At 39.7% G+C, this 20,019-nt stretch overlaps 1 protein-coding gene across 5 annotated transcripts in view; it reads right to left on the bottom strand.

The window, feature by feature from the left end:
* The window catches only part of UTRN (utrophin), a 513,165-nt gene that overhangs the window by 391,122 nt on the left and 102,024 nt on the right, over positions 1-20,019 (bottom strand). For all 5 annotated transcript variants that reach the window (XM_047733710.1, XM_047733711.1, XM_047733712.1 and 2 more), the window contains one exon: positions 7,744-7,805. In XM_047733710.1, coding sequence (XP_047589666.1) covers positions 7,744-7,805 — 62 coding nt within the window. The remainder of the gene's footprint in view (positions 1-7,743; positions 7,806-20,019) is intronic.

Genomic DNA, 20,019 nt, shown 5'->3' with positions numbered 1-20,019 from the left:
GCTAAACCAAATAATACCTTCCTGAGAATCAAAAGTCAGACAGCATGTAACAGAAGTTTTACCTTGATTTGGAGTAAGCTAAGTCATGAGATAGTGCTGATATACTGGTATGCTAAGGTACCACATGTGGGGCTCACAGAGCTGGCAGCCAGAGGCAAGGCCAATTGCATATTCCATGGACAAATACCAGGTTAGGTCTGCAAGCTGAGTAAACTTGCTCCAAATGCATACCAGGCAAGGCCTGTAACAAGACCTCTCATTCCATACATGCACAACTGGCAAAGCAGGGGAAAAGTTTGGAGAGCGCAGTTCCTCAAACAATATGCTACCATGGGACCAGGGCAAGGCATTAGTTCTGGGATTGATAATGATGATATAAGGGTAAATAAAATGACACTTTCTTTGTTTAATAAAGGAGGGACAGCCGCCCTGCCCTTTCTTTCCCCTTAGGGTATCTCCTTAAAAACACAATAAGACAGATTTGGGGTAAGGAATTAGATAAACCCCCATCTCCAGCTTTCTAACGCAAGATAACAAAGACCTCAGAGTAACGCAGGAGTCTCTCAGGAGGTACACAAGAGACCCAGGCAAGGGGCATCCTTTTGAACTGTGTTTGCTCTGTATTCTGTATCAGATAGAGGTCATTTTATTGGCAGGATTTTCTCTTTTTTTTATTTCCCCAACAGATGACAAAAACAAAATTAACAGTATCAACTCTCCACATTCCCCAGCCCAGTCTGGCTCCACTCATGGTTGGCAGGTGACTACCTGTAGCAGTTAGAGCCACAGGTTTCCCAGGGTTACATAGAGCTAAAAGCAGGTCCCTCCCAGCTCTGTTTAACAGAAAGAGCTTCTTTCCCCCTAAAACTTTCCCCCACCTCTTCAACAATCCTCTCCCTCCACTCACTGGCCCATACTGGCTTCGGTCTATGACCCCCTCCCCCCAGCACCAACCAGAGCCCATCTCTGAAGGTGGGAATGGTGGGGCAGGCCACTCAGGCTGAGTGAAAAAGCACAAGGTCGGTGGCTGGGCTCACCCCTCTCTAGGCAAAGGCTGAAAAGTCATTTCCTCTCAGCAGATCAATCTCAAAACTCAGCATCGGTTATAATGCATCAGCAAATACTGTCAAATTTGCTTAACAGTTACAAGTAATAATGGGTTCAGTCAAAAATCTTTATTTATTTATTTATTTTTACTTTAACCACAGTAACCAGGTAAAAGTGATTTTGCAAGTATGCTATTTGGAACCAAAACAAACAAAAGAAATCAAACTGAATGAAAACAAACAAACAACAACAAAACCAAACTTACATAATGTAGCCAAAGCATAGCTTGGAACTGTTTAGGAATACAGAGTGCACTTTATTGTGTAATGGTGAGTAGACATAAATTGAAACTTTTTTTTTTAATATTTTATTTATTTATTTGACAGAGAGAGATCACAAGTAGGCAGAGCAGCAGGCAGAGAGAGAGGGGAAGCAGGATCCCTGCTGAGCAGAGAGCCCGATGCGGACTCAATCCCAGGATCCTGAGATCATGACCCGAGCCGAAGGCAGGGCTTAACCCACTGCACCACCCAGGTGCCCCTAAATTGAAACTTCTTAAACAACTAACTGAAACAGTTATGGTGCCTAAAACAACAAGTTGAGTTGCCATCGTCATGCTCATGAAAATAAATCAACAGTAGACAAAGTGTGTAACTCACAGAGCTCAGATCTCTACTGTAGATGATACTGACAGTCCCCCGGAAGCCTATACTGTCTCCTTCACAAGACTGAAAGGAAGACTGAACAGCTACAGGCTGCCTTTCTTGCCCCGTCTTCTACAAAGCACCCTACACATCTTTTCCCACTCTCATTTCTGTGACCATCAACCTCCAACATGAAAAGAGGAGAAAACAATGGGAAATAAAAGCAATGTCCCTCTGCCTCCAAAAGGAACACATTTGACTAGCTCTCCACAGTGAAATCTATTTTAAAAAATTAAAAAAATGCTTCACAGATTTTCCTTTTATGCTCCATCAATTTAAATTTCAAGTTTGGAATTTAGTGACTTATATGAAAACTTGGCTCATCGTTGTCTTCAAAAAGGGAAAGGCAGAAATCTGCCCAAACTAAAGTTCAGCATTTTGAAGTCAGCGCATTCTCTGCCACCTTTGTTAAACCTCTTTTGAGAATCACCTCACCAAACTGATAAAAAAGCTTCTGCAATTTGTACGTCTCAGCTCTGCCAGATGAGCAGCTCTGAAAGTCAGCCAGAGAAAATGCAGGCTGGGAGTCAGAAGGAAGTTCCCAACACTGAAGCAAGGAGGCCTTCGCTGCCTCCCTCGGGAGACCAGCCCACTAACAAACCAGAGGATCTTAAAGCTGAGCAGGAGCAAAACACTCAAACTTCACCTATCAGACAATGGAATAAAGTGGGTTTAATGAGTCAATGCTTTTTTGTTTGTTTTTCCACTTCTGTTTTAAAATATATGTGTAGCACAGACCAGGGGTACTACAAGCTAGGGTTATCTGAGAGGGTCTAAATTTAGCATTCTTAAGCAATTAAAATCTCCCATAATGTTTCATAATAATGCCTCGATATTTCTTAGCAATATAAGGCAAGTAATTACGACCAAGTGTGTTTTATAGCTAAAGGACTAAAAACCAAGTGACCTGGAAAAATTGGCTAATAATTTGCCTGAGGTCATAAATAAATGAGCAGCACCTCCAGGAATAAGTGTTAAATTTCCTAACTCTTAGTTCCTTCAGATAATCATTTTCTTCTGAGCTCTTCATAACTTTTTAAAATCCAACAACCATAAACTGTTCTATCCTGGGCGGCTTCTCAGGATTCCCAAACTCCAAAGCATAGCTCTGTAACATACTAACAAGGATTTGCAGCAAAAAGGATATATATTTATAGTGAATGCTGCCTTAGCTAACCTATTTCTTTATATAGTGAAAAATCAAACAATGGTTTTAGATCCATACTCTTCAATATTCTCAAGCTCTTTACCAAACCCCTTATCAAGGAGTGAATTGAACCGATTTTAACTTTTAAATCTCATTTTTCATCACCCCTATTTAATAGGAGGATTCTATTTGAAGAATCCTGTGCAGCAAGCGTGAGCATTTTATGTATTAAATCTAAATGGTGATTTGACAATCTTTCCAGTGCAACTCCAAAAACAGGTAAATAGGGAAACTGCAGAGCTGGATTTGTTTGTTGATTTTTGTGAGTAAATGCAGCAAAATGTATTCATGCCCATGGAATAACACTGTTTGTGCTGGTCTGCATTCAGTTCTATGCTCCCTCCTACCTCTTTTTAATATAACAACTACCAACTGGTTTATGGATATAAAGTATCAGACATTTAAATATCACTGTCATTCACTGATCTATTAAGCCTATCAAGGCTCACTGGGGGCCTCCTAAATGCCAGAAGTGGTGCCAGCAAATGAAAGAAACAATCCTTGTACCCATGGAGCATGCCACTCATTAGGAGAGGAGAGACAAATATTTTCAGATACAACTATTTAAAGTACAATTCTGATCAGTGCTTTGTGAGTACAGAGCATACCTGTCCTCATCTGGGAGCTCAGAAAAAGCATCCTTGGGAAAATGATATTTCAGCTCCAGCAACAAATAGGAGAAGGAGTTGGCCAGGAAAAGATGGAAGGAGGAGCAAGGGTAGAAGCCATGAGACAGCTCATCGTGATAGCCAGAGCATCAGAAGGGAAGGAGAGAGAGCAAAATGCAATCAGCAGTAGTTTGGAGAGAGCAACATTTGAGGGCCTTAAAAGGCAAGTAAGAACAGCGGGCAGCCACTAAAAGATTTAACTGAAGAGAAAAGGGTATGGCAACTTACACTGTAAGAGCATTCCTGCTACTCTGTAGACTGTAGAAAGAAGGGAACATATAGGCAAAGCATGGCATGGCAGAACCAGCTGGTAGATTATTACAGTGGTCCACGTGTTCAGGAATAATTTTTTTAAAAACAACGGTAAAATCATGACTCTCATATGCATGTGATATCAACACGTGTCAAAGACTTCAAATCATTAATTGACAAGAGAACCAGAAAGGTATTACAACCAGTTCAAAGGAGAATTCAAAAGACCACATTTATACGCAATAAAGGAAAGCGGAAATAAATTTACAATAGATGCAAAAATAGGTCTATCCCAGGAATAATAATCAATTGCCTTCCACCTACTTTGCACTTTTTATGGACAAGAATCATTTGCATTATTATCTGTTTTCTACAACTCTCAGAGTTGTGGAGTAGCTCACAGATAAGGGAAGGCCAATAACCCAGACGTCTGAACTGGAGGGACTCTCACTAATCTTTTTGCTTATCTTAAAGTTGTTCACATATTTTCCTAACTCAGATAATAGTGACTTGGCAAAAGGAGGTGTCAGAAAAGAGGGAGAGAAATAGACATTTTTAATATGTATAGGTAGTGGAATCAACAAGATTTGGTTTTTGATGACAAGGGGCCAGGGAGGGGACCACAAAGAAAATGTCCAGGGATGGAATTCAAAATAAATTCCTATGGAAGACACCATCAATTATCTATTTGCATTTTTCAGGACAAGGGCCCGACAACTCTAGGGAGGGACCCACGCTGCAGGGAAGCAGCAGACTCAACAATAATTCTATTTTAAACTCTACCACGATATACCAAAGGACGTGGACAAAAAATAAATGAAATCAAATTCATTCTCTTTACCGGGACTTTTTTTCTCTTGTGCCAGCCTCTGGATTACCCAGTGACACCATGCCCAAAACTACCTTTTCCCTGCAAAGTGGAATTAAGCTGTATGGGAAGTCTATGGAAATCTCCCAGCACAGAATGTGTTATTCTCTTTCCTAACCAGCAGTGTGGAAGCAATGTGATTTATGGATTCAGGACAGCCAGGGGAAAGAAAGAACGTGGATGGAGTTCAATGTCCCTGCCATGGACTCTCCATCTCTTTATGTCCAATTACTCATAATTTCTTTGATAAGTTTGTTCTAGAACCACCAAATTTTCCTTCTACTTTGATTTCTTACTCCATGTCATCTGAAAGGAAATGTTTCCAGGGTCAGCTCTACTTTTGATAACTTCTTCTCCAAACAAAATAAGCTTTTAGCTTCTGTGTCAGTTTACATAACTGGAACTGTTAAAATGTTAAAAATGTTAAAAATGATAATATTACCTGGTCTTTTCACTGTCTTGGCAATAATTAAAAGCTTCCTGGGGCACATAATTTACATGGGACTTAAAACCCTCACTTACTACTACAGAATAATATATGCATTATAAAAGTACAAAGTTAGGGGCGCCTGGGTGGCTCAGTGGGTTAAGCCGCTGCCTTCGGCTCAGGTCATGATCTCGGGGTACTGGGATCGAGCCCCACATCGGGCTCTCTGCTCAGCGGGGAGCCTGCTTCCCTTCCTCTCTCTCTGCCTGCCTCTCTGTCTGCTTGTGATCTCTGTCTGTCAAATAAATAAATAAAATCTTTAAAAAAAAAAAAAGTACAAATTTAAATATCAAGTTCATCAAGTAAACTATGCTGGTACTGGACTTTGTGTTACATGAGGTCTTTTTAAACATGTTAATCATCAGCAATAAATACTGAGCTACTTTTTTTCCCCCTTAACATTTATTTATTTATTTGAGAGACAGAAGGAATGAGAGTGAGGAATGGGAAGAGGAAGAGGGAGAGAATCCCAAGCGGACTCCCCGCTGAGCGTGGGGCCCCATGTGGGGTTCAGTCTCACGACCGTGAGATCATAGCCTGAGCCAAAACCAAGAGTCAGACACTTCACTGACTGAGCCATCCAGCTTCCCCAATACTGAGCTATCTCTTGAGAGAATTCAGGTACATGACTCAAATGATCACTAGACATTGAGGAGCAGCCAATGGAAAAGAAGTCAAGTGACACTAGCTGCAGTTAGGATATTTTTAAAGCTCAGCAAAGCGGTGCTTGGGCCACACTGGGTAGGAGCGGCAGCTTTGATGCCACCCTTGCATCCATCAGTAACAGCTCCGGACCTACAGATGAAGAACACCTGCTGGGTGACACTCCAGCTCAACCATCTGTCACATACTGTCCAGGTACTCTCTCGCCTGAGCCAAACTCATGGCAACGCTGATAAAGGTAACCATTTTCAATTATTCTTTCCCAGTTGTCATCTCTATTCTACCCTCCACCTTGCCATGTCAGATTGCACTAGCTCTATTCTCATAAAGAGGGGTCAAAGTCTTTCTCCCAGTTTCAAATGTTCCCCAAACGAAAGTCTACCAAAACAACAATGCTTTCAAATGATCTTTAAAATCAGTCCTAAGGTAATTCTTTCCCAATGACTACACTGAGCTGCTAAAAAGTAGGTCTGCTTAACTTGCTCTACCTAGAAGTGACCGTATCATCCTCAAAAACAACCAGGATGGATAATCTTACACATTTGAGCACTCATAAAACCACTGGGATATAACATCTCCTACCCAGATGCTCTCAGTTGCTATAACTATGCTGCCCACAATATGGTCACATGCAGAGGGGTATTTCAAAAGTTTTGAATAATGTCAAATCCAAGCATGCAGACGTTACCTCTGCCTCTAAAATAAAACAAATTAAAATTTCCCCCAAAATACCTAAATCTGCTCTAAAATAAATCCTACTCATAAAACCACAAATTATGCAAGCACTTCTATATTCTTGACCCTTCTGTCAAAGTTCGTTTTCACATTCCTTACATTCTCAGAGGCAAGATAAAACATCCCTCAACAAAAAACCTAAGAAAACATTGCAATCAAATAATCACCTGTAAACACTGGGATGTGAAGCAATTTTTAAACCATGCTGCTACGCAAAGTAATCCTAAAACATTCTCACATTGCCTCAAAGAAATACCAATGTTTATTTTCTTGACCTTTGCAACCTTCTCAAACAGAAAATTTTGAAAAAAGATAGCTCTTAATTAAAGTACCTTTCCTACTATTTAAAAGACTATGATGATGTTTCTCCAAGGAACCTTTATTTCTCCCCTTTCTAATGTGGAGTCCTGCAAATTTCCCTCCCACTTCAAACTTAAAGGACCAAATTCCAATGTCAATAACCAATGGATAGTTATGTAAGAACAAGTTTGAAAATAGCACTGCCAATTCCTTTGTAGGTTTGTCCTGCCCCTAAAAAGAATGTCATTCAAAACACTGGTTATGTTCCAAGCGGTTAGAAATGCTGAGAAAGAGTAGATCCTTGGGGAAAGAGGTGAGAAAGTTCTCAAAAAAAGAACCACAGGCCAGATCATCATTATTAGCCACATCCACAGGTAGGAAAATCCCTAAACATTTCTGCATGGGGTAGAAAGGCTGCCTGAACAACAATTGGATGTAAGCCAGGCAAAGTGAAATCATCATCTGTCTAGCTAAGCGAACACAAAATTTGCCCAGTGATATATTCATTTCCTAAATGTACCCAGGATTCACAGAATCAAGAGCAGCAAACTATTGGCATATTACTGAAAAATGCCAGGTAAAAATTAAAAGCTGTTTATACCATGACGGTGTTCACACCATGAACTGCTTGTACCAAGATTTCCATTTAAATATATTTCAGAAGAGAATTTTTAAAAGTACAAATGTATCTGCATACTCAGAAGATTTCTGTTAGGTCACATGTCATGGGAAAATTCCTTGCACTTCCAAACAAACTCTGTCAATCAGAAAGAAGCATCTGAATCATCATCAAGTGTCTGAAAGTCTGTTACCTTTGAAAATCGTGCATTAATCCATTTGGTAAAGGTCTTCTTCTGCACGTCATTGTGTTCATCTGCGGAAGGGAAAAGGAGAGAAGGGAAATGAATGCAAGTCTGTACCTTTGGGAAGCGCTCTAAATACAATCATCCCCGTCATGGAGAGTTTAAAATAGTAGTCCTCCTAAGGGTTCCTGAGGCACAAAGATCCACAGCTGAGAAAAAACAGGAAGGCTGAGGGAGTCTGCCCGTCTTCAGCAGGGGAAGCTAGGGCACCTTCCCCAGGGAGCTGGCCCACCCTGTCCTGAGCCTCAGCCATACTGCCACCAACCATTCAGTCCCCATGTGCGAGACAGAGTCAGCACCTCCCCATCACACTATTCCATGTAATACTTTCTGTTGCATTTTGTTAAGTGAAATTTCCGCATGATAAAGACGTTAGCATATCCAAAACAAAAATCGAAGTTATCCACAAAAAAACCTAAGAAACTCACGATCTTCCTCATTTTTCGTACAAGTCCTACCCCTCCAGAACAGAAACTAGCATAAGGTTATTCCACAACCTCTGTTTTCCTGTAGGAAGACTAAGGTTTTAAAGGACAAGGTTTTTATGATCGCGATCTATAAATTACAGTATTTTACAAGTGGAGAAACCAGAGTCATTTTTTTTAAATGATCAAGTTTGGTTTTAATGACAAATTCTTGTTCCAAGCCACAGCCAATAAAAATTGACTTTAAGAACTACAGCGTCCGGAATGTCTTGAAGATGGGCAGAATGATTTAGTGAAGCGCAAGGAAACCCTGTGATATATCAAACAGAACAACGGGCTTTAGAACAAACTAGACCGCACCCCAATCCACTTAGCAGGTGACCCCTGGTAAATCACTACAATGCCTCCTCACCTCAGGTTCTCCTCTGTAAAAGAGAGATAAATAACACCCAGCCTGCAAGGGCATTTTGAAGATGAGTGAATCTGAGCGGAAACCACTTGGCAAAGAGCTGGCATTGAACTCTTTGTTATTATTATTGCTATAATCATTACTACAGTATACATGTAAACATGGCAGATAAATACCCATTGTGCCCTCTCTATTACTTCTAATGATATCCTCTTCAGTTGCTCCCCAGTTCTCTACTGCAACCAGCAAGAGTCACTGTTGGCTTACTGCCTGCAGAACAGCACATTAAAACCATCTCTGGTTCCAAAAGCTGCCTCAGGAGGATTTAGAACCATGCAGAAAGCTGTGGTTCTGTCTGCCTGTGTGCATGAACACACTGCCTGCCCCGGTCCCATCCACACTGCCGGGCTGCCTCTCACATCCTAACAGCAAGATAGTAACAGAGATGCCCCAGTGCGCCCTGTTCTCCGTGCATCAATTTCAAAGGGCTGCCTTCACCCTAGACCTCCTAAGGCATCTCTAGATGCCTTCTTCTTCTTCTAGCAGAAGTAGAAGTTCAGCCACCACTTCAAGTTTGTGATCTCTTTGGTCCTTCCTCCCTTCTGGAAGGAGAGTTTGTGATTAAAAGGTCATTCCTGAAATAAATAGGAGAGTTGTAACTACAGAAAGGAGTGCCCTTTTACACATCCATAAAGGTAATTGGAGACTGACTCTGAGACACAAAGGGGGAAACTGGGTGAAAAACAAAACTGTTGTCTAAGAACCTTCTTGATGCTAATTGCACTGAGAGGTAGCCTGCTTTCCAGAAAGGACAATGCAGTCAGCCTCAGACCTGATTTCCGGCTTTCTACCATCCATCAATGCCACATATAAGCCATTTATTAACCAAGAGGACTTGCTTACACACTCTGAATGTCCCCACTTTGCAATCACGCCCAAGAGGGACAGAGCTGAAATGATACAGAGAATAGAAGTCAGCCACATACGTCATTCGTATATATCTATATATATATATAGATATATATATAATATAAATATATATTATATATATAAATATATATATATATTTATATAAATATAAAATATAAATCAGTGTCCAGAGCTCTTAGAAAAGCTAATTATTTGTCCCATTAACCTTAGAAAGGATTTATTTTTGTATAGTTTACTATACATATATTCCATAATACTATGAACAAAAATACATATAAAGGTCATAAATATTAAAGTTTCCTAATTTTATAACATTCATCACACAAGCTGAAAATTTTATCACCATAAAAATGGGGAACATTCTTGGGGCGCCTGAGTGGCTCAGTGGGTTAAGCCTCTGCCTTCTGCTCGGGTCATGATCTCAGGGTCCTGGGATCAAGCCCCATATTGGGCTCTCTGCTCAGCAGGGAGCCTGCTTCCCACCCTTCTCTGCCTGCCTCTCTGCCTGTGATCTCTGTGTCAAATAAATAAAATCTTTTAAAAAAAAAATAAATTTTTAAAAATGGGGAACATTCCTAAGGATTGATATTAATGAATCTTGTTTTTTTCTATCCTCTTTTCTGAGCATTTAACCTTCTTATTTTCAAAAATATTAAAATATTTAATAGTTCATATGTTCTTCTCCAGATACAGACTGGACAAAGAAATGAGTATGTGCACCCTAACGAATGATAACTAAGATTCTTATCACAAAAAGAAGGAAATCAAATTCTAAAAATAGATTTCTGGGGCGCCTGGGTGGCTCAGTGGATTAAGCCACTGCCTTCAGCTCGGGTCATGATCTCAGGGTCCTGGGATCGAGCCCCACATCGGACTCTCTGCTCAGCGGGAGGCCTGCTTCCCCCTCTCTCTCTGCCTGCCTCTGCCTACTTGTGATCTCTCTCTCTGTCAAATAAATAAATAAAATCTTTAAAAAAAATAATAAAATAAACAAAAATAGATTTCTCCCATATGGAGATGTTTACAAAAATGAATAAGTTAATGTTTCTATAATAGTCTATGATCTTTGGGTCAAATCTAAGTTTGAATATGAGTCTAAGTAACCAATAAGAAATAAAGTATGAGGTTGTAGAGATAAATTGTCCAGCATCCAAGCCTTTCAAAAATACTCCCAAATTTATAACACTCCTCTGTATTCATTTTCCTGACAGTTAAAAAAAGGGGGGGGGGGGGAGTTTAAATTTCAATAAGGCATTAATTCACATTTCCCTTATCTAACACACACACACACACACACACACACACACACACACATACACACACACACCCCTCTTATTTTCTACCAGAAAGGAATTCAGTAAAAAAACTGGAATTAGCCTGCAGCTTTTTAATTACGAGGTTAAAATGTAACAAATTTGGAACACTTAGAAAACAGTAGAAAACAGCCCTCTGCACCACAATTAAGGTAACAACACTGGCCCAGGTCCTGTTTCTGGGAGGTAAAAATATGCTAGCAAAGTGGTAGTAAGACAACTAAAAATCTCAGTCATGCAATACTGATCAATCATTTTGCCTTTCCTCGAAATTTATGCAGAACTTCAAAAGTCTCAAAGTCATTCAGCTCTCCATTAGCAAACCAATTTGTCATTTAATTTCTCCAAAATAAAAATGTGCAGTCAATACCATCTTACATATAACTGACTTTTTTTACAGAAATAAGTTAGTATAATTTACACTCTAATGTATTCATTCCGGTTCCCAAACAAGCATTGTCTTTAGATTTAGATTCGGATTTTCGAAAAACCCTTTAGTTTCTGAAAGCCTTTCAGGGCTTAGCAAATCTCATCCATTAATGACCTTTCTCCATTAAGGGGACAAACACGGGACTGAATTAGGAGAAGAAAAATGTGTTAAATCCCTTAAGGCTGATTTTCCAAATTCTTCCTCTAAATATTTTGCTCGTCTTAAAATGCTTTTGACATGCTCACACAGATCCAAGGGCCTTTGCTGCTGTCTCGCCTGGAATTTTATTTCTGTGATGGGGAGAGAAGTGAAGCAAGAAACATCAACAAAACAGCCTGATAAATCTTCCAGGAAACTGGCTTGCAATTTTTTTCACTTCACCAGCTCAAATGCGTATCAAAAATTCTTTCAGCAGAACGTAGCAACAAATCTCAATTTAAATCCTGAACTGGAAATGTGGCAGAGAAATTAGACTTGTTTCCCTTATGGTAACACCCAAGTCCTAGGAACACGGATACTTCTCTTAAAACCAGACTACTATTAGCGAGAAAGCATTATCCGCCTGTACCTCTTTCAAAGCAAATGAAGAGAGTCCAATTGGCTGGCGATAACCTGAGTTCCATAAAATGCAGTTATGTAGAGAAGAAGTCCCTCCACTTTAAGCCAAAAGAGAAATGTCTTGTTGGATGATTTAAAACTTGGATTGGCTTTATTAAAGCCTCTCATGAAATGCAACTCACCCTAGAAAGCCAGTTTCTCATTAGCAAAAGAGATTATTTCAGAAGGAATGAAAGCATTTCAGACCATACTCCCACTTCTTTTTCCGGCTACTGTATTTCATCAAGTCCAAAGAAATCCACCACCGGGGCTTAGTGAGATCTTGGGGTCTCCTACCCACTTGGTTGGCCTCTGAACACCACCAATTCACTTACTGAAACAACACGAATTAAAATGGCACATGGAAATATGTAAATATTATGTAACAATCTGCCAAATGTTACAAATATGCAGTCAAAGACGCAGAGACAAGAGAAGACAGACGGCTCTCAATTAGAGTGTATAAACTCCAAATTTGTTTCAAAATCTGACATTCTCAGAGGGCCTGGGGGAAAAAAAAAACTTAAAAATGTGCTTTTCAAAATTGTCAAAACTACCTAAGTATATCTGGAGTTTAGATAATTAACATTTCAAATGTTATCTTCATATGTTTATCGCATTTATACTTTGAAGTTATTAAAGCCAAAAACCATTTGAAACAGACTTTCAGACTTCACGCTATAAGAAGCAAAGAACAACTCGATGGTCTCTTTGGCAGATGTGAAGGTGGGTGAAGTGACAAGAGGAAAACAACTTTACTTTGCAAGTAAGAAGCCTGAGATCCAGGGACCAAAGCTGAAGGAACTGTCCAGTATCACCCACTGCACAGTGTCAAGAGCCACAAACAGAACCAGGTCCCACTGGCTCCTAAGCCTGCGTGCAATGTATGCGAAGCACAAGGAGGTCCAAGTTTCATGGGGAAAAAGGCGTTTAAAATATATCGTGAAGGACAGATGACTTCTGGTTCATGCAAAGAAGGGCATTCTAGACAGAATAAGAGGAAAATAGAATAATACCCTCTTCACTTCAGGGCCAAACTCAATACCTAACAAAAAAAGAGCTTATTTAATTAAACATAATGCATATTTATGAGAAAACAGAGTGTTTTTAACATATAACAACATCAAAAGAACAATTCTAAAATACTCCAAACTTGGAATTTGAGAGGCAGGGTGGAGGGATTTGGGGGTTAGGGAAGGAAAAAGTGAAACAAGATGGGATCTGGAGAAATGTTAAAAAACAAAAATAAAGGGGGCATCACGTTACCTGATTTCAAGCTTTACTACAAAGCTGTGGTCACCAAGGCAGCATGGTACTGGCATAAAAACAGACACATAGACCAGTGGAACAGAGTAGAGAGCCCAGATATGGACCCTCAACTCTATGGTCAAATAATCTTCGACAAAACAGGAAAAAATGTACAGTGGAAAAGAGACAGTCTCTTCAATAAATGGTGCTGGGAAAACTAGACAGCTATATGTAGAAGAATGAAACTCGACCATTCTCTTACACCGTACACAAAGATAAATTCAAAATGGATAAAAGACCTCAACGTGAGACAGGAATCCATCAGAATCCTAGAGGAGAATATAGGCAGTAACCTCTTCAACATCAGCCACAGCAACTTCTTTCAAGATATGTCTCCAAAGGCAAAGGAAACAAAAGCGAAAATGAACTTCTGGGACTTCATCAAAATCAAAAGCTTCTGCACAGCAAAGGAAACAGTCAACAAAACAAAGAGGCAACCCACAGAATGGGAGAAGATATTTGCAAATGACAGTACAGACAAAAGATTGATATCCAGGATCTATAAAGAACTCCTCAAACTCAACACACACAAAACAGACAATCATATAAAAAAAATGGGCAGAAGATATGAACAGACACTTCTCCAATGAAGACATACAAATGGCTATCAGACACATGAAAAAATGTTCATCATCACGAGCCATCAGGGAGATTCAAATTAAAACCACATTGAGATACCACCTTACACCACTTAGAATGGCCAAAATTAGCAAGACAGGAAACAACATGTGTTGGAGGGGATGTGGAGAAAGGGGAGCCCTCTTACACTGTTGGTGGGAATGCAAGTTGGTGCAGCCACTTTGGAGAACAGTGTGGAGATTCCTCAAGAAATTAAAAATAGAGCTTCCCTATGACCCTGCCATTGCACTACTGGGTATTTACCCCAAAGATACAGATGTAGTGAAAAGAAGGGCCATCTGTACCCCAATGTTTATAGCAGCAATGGCCACGGTCGCCAAACTGTGGAAAGGACCAAGATGCCCTTCAACAGACGAATGGATAAGGAAGATGTGGTCCATGTACACTATGGAGTATTATGCCTCCATCAGAAAGGATGAATACCCAACTTTTGTAGCAACATGGACGGGACTGGAAGAGATTATGCTGAGCGAAATATGTCAAGCAGAGAGAGTCAATTATCATATGGTTTCACTTATTTGTGGAGCATAACAAATAGCATGGAGGACAAGGGGAGATGGAGAGGAGAAGGGAGTTGAGAGAAATTGGAAGGGGAGGAGAACCATGAGAGACTATGGACTCTGAAAAACAATCTGAGGGTTTTGAAGGGGCGGAGGGTGGGAGGTTGGGGGAACCAGGTGGTGGGTATTGGAGAGGGCACGGATTGCATAGAGCACTGGGTGTGGTGCAAAAACAATGAATACTGTTACGCTGAAAATAAATTTTAAAAATTAAAAAAAAAAATGGGATCTGGAGGGAGAAAAACCATAAGAGGCTCTTAATCTCACAAAACAAACTGAGGGTTGCCAGTGGGGGCTGGGGGGGCGGATTGGGTTATGGACACTGGGGAAGGTGTGTGATATAGTGAGTGCTCTGAAGTGTGTAAACCTGGCGATTCACAGACCTGTACCCCTGGAGCCAATAATACATTATATGTTTATAAAAATAATTAATTAAAAAAAGTAACTTTGCAATCACAGAAATAAAAATAAAATAAAATACTCCAAACTTCAGAACATCGTCAATCCTTAAAAATATTTATACCCATAAAAAGATGAGTACAGAGTTAGAAATATATGTTCAAAAAAATTTTTTTTAAATATGGATTCTTTGAAAAGCAACCTCTTTACATAAACCTCCTAGCATCATCCATTCACTCCCCTCCCGAACTCATGGCAATTCTGCAGACCCTGGATTCCAAAAATTCTACAGCTCCACCTGCACTGTGTTTAGGATTTCTATCATGTTCACCATTGGAGGAAAATGTTTGTTTCATCAGAGAACCAACCTAACCCACCCAAACTACCCACCTTACTTTCACAGAATCAGTGTGTCTAAGAGCAGGAAAGTATATAAAATTAGAGGACCTGATCAAGCCCACCCTGAAACTAAACACATCAGAAGTTTATCCCACAAGATGAAGTTAAGTGGTGCCAGAAATCCAATCAGAATCCACATCTCTATCTAGTACTCTCTGGTACTCGCAAAGCTCTTTAACACCTTGATTCAGATACAATTCACATACCACACAATTCATTCATGTAAAGTCTATAATTCAGTGTTTTCTGATAAATTACATATTAAATTTTTTTAATTGTGAAATACATAGAACATAAATTTTCCCACTTTAACCATATTAAAGGGTGCAATCCAGTGGCATTAATTATATTTACGAGGTTGTGCAACCATCACCACTACATCCAAAACTTTTTTCATCTGCCCAAACAGAAGTCTCATAACCATTAAACAATAATTCTCCCATTCACAGGGGCACCTGGCTGGCTCAGTAGTTACAGCATGTGACTCTTGATCTCAGGGTTTTGTGTTTAAGCCCCACTATTGGGAGTGAAGCCTATTTTAAAAACAAATAAACTGTGATAATTCTCCCACTCCCCCCTCTTCCCAGGCACTAGTAACCCCTAATCTACTTCTGTCTGTATATATTTGCCTCTTCTAGATATTTCATGTAAGTGGAATGATATAGTATCTGTCCTTTTGCATCTGGCTTATTTTACCCAGCACCATGTTATCCAGCGTCATCCCTGTGGTAGCATGGGTCGGAACGTCCTTCCTTTTTACGATTGAATATTTCATTGTATGTATATGCCACTTTTTTTTTAAGATTTTATTTACTTGTTTATTTATTTGAGAGAAACAAGAGCAAGAGCAAGCAAGGGGAGAAGGAAAGGGACAAGCGGACCCCAAGCTCAGTGCAAGCCTGACACAAGGCTCAATCTCATAACCCTAAAATCATGGAGATCAATGACATGAGCCAAAACCCAGAGCTGGACAGTTAACCGACTGAGCCGCCCAGATGCACCCATATGCCACATTTTATCCACACATCATCTATTGATAGACATTGGGGTCTTTCTACCTTTTGGCTATTGTGAATAAAGCCACAAAGAAAACTGGCATGCGAGTACCTTATCAAGTCCCTGCTTTTAGTTCCCTTGGGAATATACCTACGAGTGGAATGGCTGGGTCATGGGGTAATTCTATGCTTAGATTTTGAAAAACTGCCTTCTATGGAAACTTCTTTCCATAGCAACTGTACCATTTTGCACTCTTATCAGCAATGTACACAGATTTCAATCTCCACATCCTAACATTTATTTTCCTTTTTTTACTTATAGCCATCTTAGCAGGTGTGAAATGCTATGTCATGGTTTGAATTTGCATTGCTCTAATGACTAATGATGCTGACCATAAGACAGCATTTTGAAAATGCCAAAAACCACCAAAGTCTGAGATACCCTGAAGACTTTCTAAACTAGCCCAAGTTAACAGCATGCTATCCAAAGTCCCTGGGGTTCAGAGATCTCTCTTTTGCATTTAATCCACAAAATATTGCAAAATAATCTATTCCCTAAAGAATAATTTCCAAAATTAGATATAACCAACAACCCCTGACCATCTTCTAATTTGAGAGTTTATTCACCTCTTACCTATTTTCTAGTTGATGAATTCAAGTTTTTTAAATATGGGAAGGAATGTATTCCAACTTTCACTCTTTAGAGCTGCTAAACTCAACCTTAAGACTGTAAGATTTACAGATATCCAGAATTGTTTGAATTCTCTTCTCTGGAAATACCTTTTGGAAAAACTCTTCACATCTTAAATATAAATTGTATTATACACGTTGCAAATGCAAAAGAACAAGCACTCTAGCGAAATAAGTCAATCGGAGAAAGACAACTATCATATGATCTCCCTGATATGAGGGAGAGGAGATGCAACATGGGGGGTTGAGGGGGTAGGAGAAGAGTAAATGAAACAAGATGGGATTGGGAGGGAGACAAACCATAAGTGACTCTTAATCTCACAAAACAAACTGAGGGTTGATGCGGGGAGGGGGTTGGGAGAGGGGGGTGGGGTTATGGAAATTGGGGAGGGTATGTGCTATGGTGAGTGCTGTGAAGTGTGTAAACCTGGCGATTCGCAGACCTGTACCCCTAGGGATAAAAATATATGTTTATAAAGCTGTAAAAAAAAAAAAAAAAAAAGAAAAAGAAAAAAGAAAGGATGAATACCCAAGTTTTGTAGCAACATGGACGGGACTGGAAGAGATTATGCTGAGTGAAATAAGTCAAGCAGAGAGAGTCAATTATCATATGGTTTCACTTATTTGTGGAGCATAACAAATAACATGGAGGACAAGGGGAGATGGAGAGGAGAAGGGAGTTGAGGGAAATTGGAAGGGGAGGTGAACCATGAGAGACTATGGACTCTGAAAAACGATCTGAGAATTTTGAAGGGGTCGGGGGTGGGAGGTTGGGGGCACCAGGTGGTGGGTATTGTAGAGGGCACGGATTGCATGGAGCACTGGGTGTGGTGCAAAAATAATGAATACTGTTATGCTGAAAAAATAAAAAATTAAAAAAAAAAAAAGAACAAGCACTCAATTTATGGGGGCAGAAATTGTAAACTTTACATACAAACACTTTACTTTGGACTTTTGTCCCAGGAGTGAATGAGCTGTACTAAAATCATTTGAAAGGAGCCTGGGGTAGCTCAGTCAGTTAAGCATCTGCCTTCGGCACAGGTCATGATCCCAGGGTTCTGGAATCGAGTCTCGCATCAGGCTCCCTGCTTAGAGGGAGCCTTCTTCTCCCTCTCCCCCTACCCATCCTCCCTGCTCATGCAAGCACGCACACTCTCTCTCTCTCTCTCTCTCTCAAATACATAAATAAAGAATCCTAAAAAAAAAATCACTTCAAATGTCACAGTACAAGCAGAGGTTATTTAAGAAGAGCTGAATGAGTCATAATGATGATGAGTCACTGTCATGAAAAGTCAATAGAAAACTAATTTTTTAGTGACCTTAGTGATAAAAAAGCTAGACTTTTAAAAAGAAAATATCTGTGAAATTCTCACTTTATTCCTATTAAAGGTCTATTAAGTTCTACAAACTCTCTACAGAAATCTTCATAAACATACATTTCCAGATGTATGAAAGTTCATGCAAATGAGTTTTCATGAGAATGGGGAAATTTTGTTTTGAATGGAAAAAACATTCCAGTGATCTGACTTCAAACTTTCTCATGGAAAGCTCTACTTTCTAAAATAAGAGCAAAAACATGTCCTTTCAAGACTGCTAAATATTCACATAGTAATTTTCTCATTCCAATTATTTTCCCCATATTATGAGGAATCTAGGGGATTCTTCTAGATTCCTAATAAGTCCATGTAATAAAACAAAAATGTCCAATAAATAATATTTCTCAAACAAAAAGTCTTGGAAAAAATATCCAAAGAAAAAGAAAACAGTACTTTCAGTACCCAAACATCTCCTCACACTCCTATGTAGGAATGCTATTATTTTCTGTAGAACTGATGGAGCAAACTTTAACTTAAACCACATGTCTTCTATAATTACAATTTTGGGTCATCACAGTCAGATAAAAATATATACTGAAAAGCAGCAAGCAATTAATAATGAGTGAATAAGCATCGTTAGACGCCAGTGATAACATTCTGAAGCCAACAACTCCAGTGAATTAAAAGGTGTGGCAGTACTCTTTGGCTTCCCTCCGTGGAACTACTTCCATTTAATTCTGTGTGTGTCAGGGCCCATGTAAGCACTGTGAGACAGATGAAGACCCAGACCACAATTCATGCAAGGTCAAGTGCTACCTTTCAACTTCAGCCACTCAGGAAAGTCCCCAGGTAGACCCAAAGAGCAACACAACCCCAAGGAATTCAAGAATCAAAGAAAAACTATTTTCAGCTCCTCAAGATTCAACTTGCAAAAGTATACACAACCCAAGAGGCCAGAATGAACATTCCAAAATGTCCAGAGCCAACAGCCTCCTTGACTATAACCCATCAAGTGAAGAATCCCTAGGGCTGGGACACTTTCCTTCCTTCTCCCTTCTTAATTTTTATTACTCACCTCCTTCTTCCTCTGATCTTGCTTTTTTAAACATCCAAACTTCCCTCCATCATGCCTCTCTGAATATTCTTTTCCAAAACCCCTCCCTGGACATGTCTTGGCTTAGGTCACCATTTTGGAGTTCTCAGCCATACAGATCACCTGACTGCACACATGCGGTCACCCTCAATCAATCCCAACATACTTTGAATCTCTGTACCATTTCTTTTCTGGAGTGTCTTTCTGCACATTTCCTTTCTCTACTTAAAACTTCCTGTATGATATCTATAATATACATTTTCTTTTTTTTTTTAAGATTATATTTATTTATTTGAGAGAAAGAGAGACAGAGCACAAGCAGGGGGAGCAGACAAGCAGAGGGAGAAGCAGGCTCCCCACTGAGCAGAGAGTCCAACATGGGGCTCAATGCCAGGACCCTAGGATCATGACCTGAGCCAAAGGCAGATGCTTAACCACCTGAGCCACCCAGCCTCCCCTATAATATACATTTTCAACATAGAAAGTGTGATGCTATGTTTGTGTTAAAGTCAGAGGCTTCAAACATTTTTGTTCACAAAACTTAAAAAGAATTCCCATGCAGATTTTTAAGTTGACAATTAATATCTACGGTAAATCTAAATAGTTAAAAAGATATCATTTCCAGCACATTGTTAAGAAGCCACAAATTTATAGCTCATTCAATTATTAGAAAATGTCTCTCCTGCCTAATTGGGAAAACTAGCCCTCATTGTCAAACTAAT

This window comes from Lutra lutra, chromosome 6, assembly GCF_902655055.1.
Source record: "Lutra lutra chromosome 6, mLutLut1.2, whole genome shotgun sequence".
Taxonomy (NCBI): Eukaryota; Metazoa; Chordata; class Mammalia; order Carnivora; family Mustelidae; genus Lutra; species Lutra lutra.
Note: the sequence above shows the minus strand (reverse complement) of the source record. Positions and strands in the feature narration are given on the sequence as shown.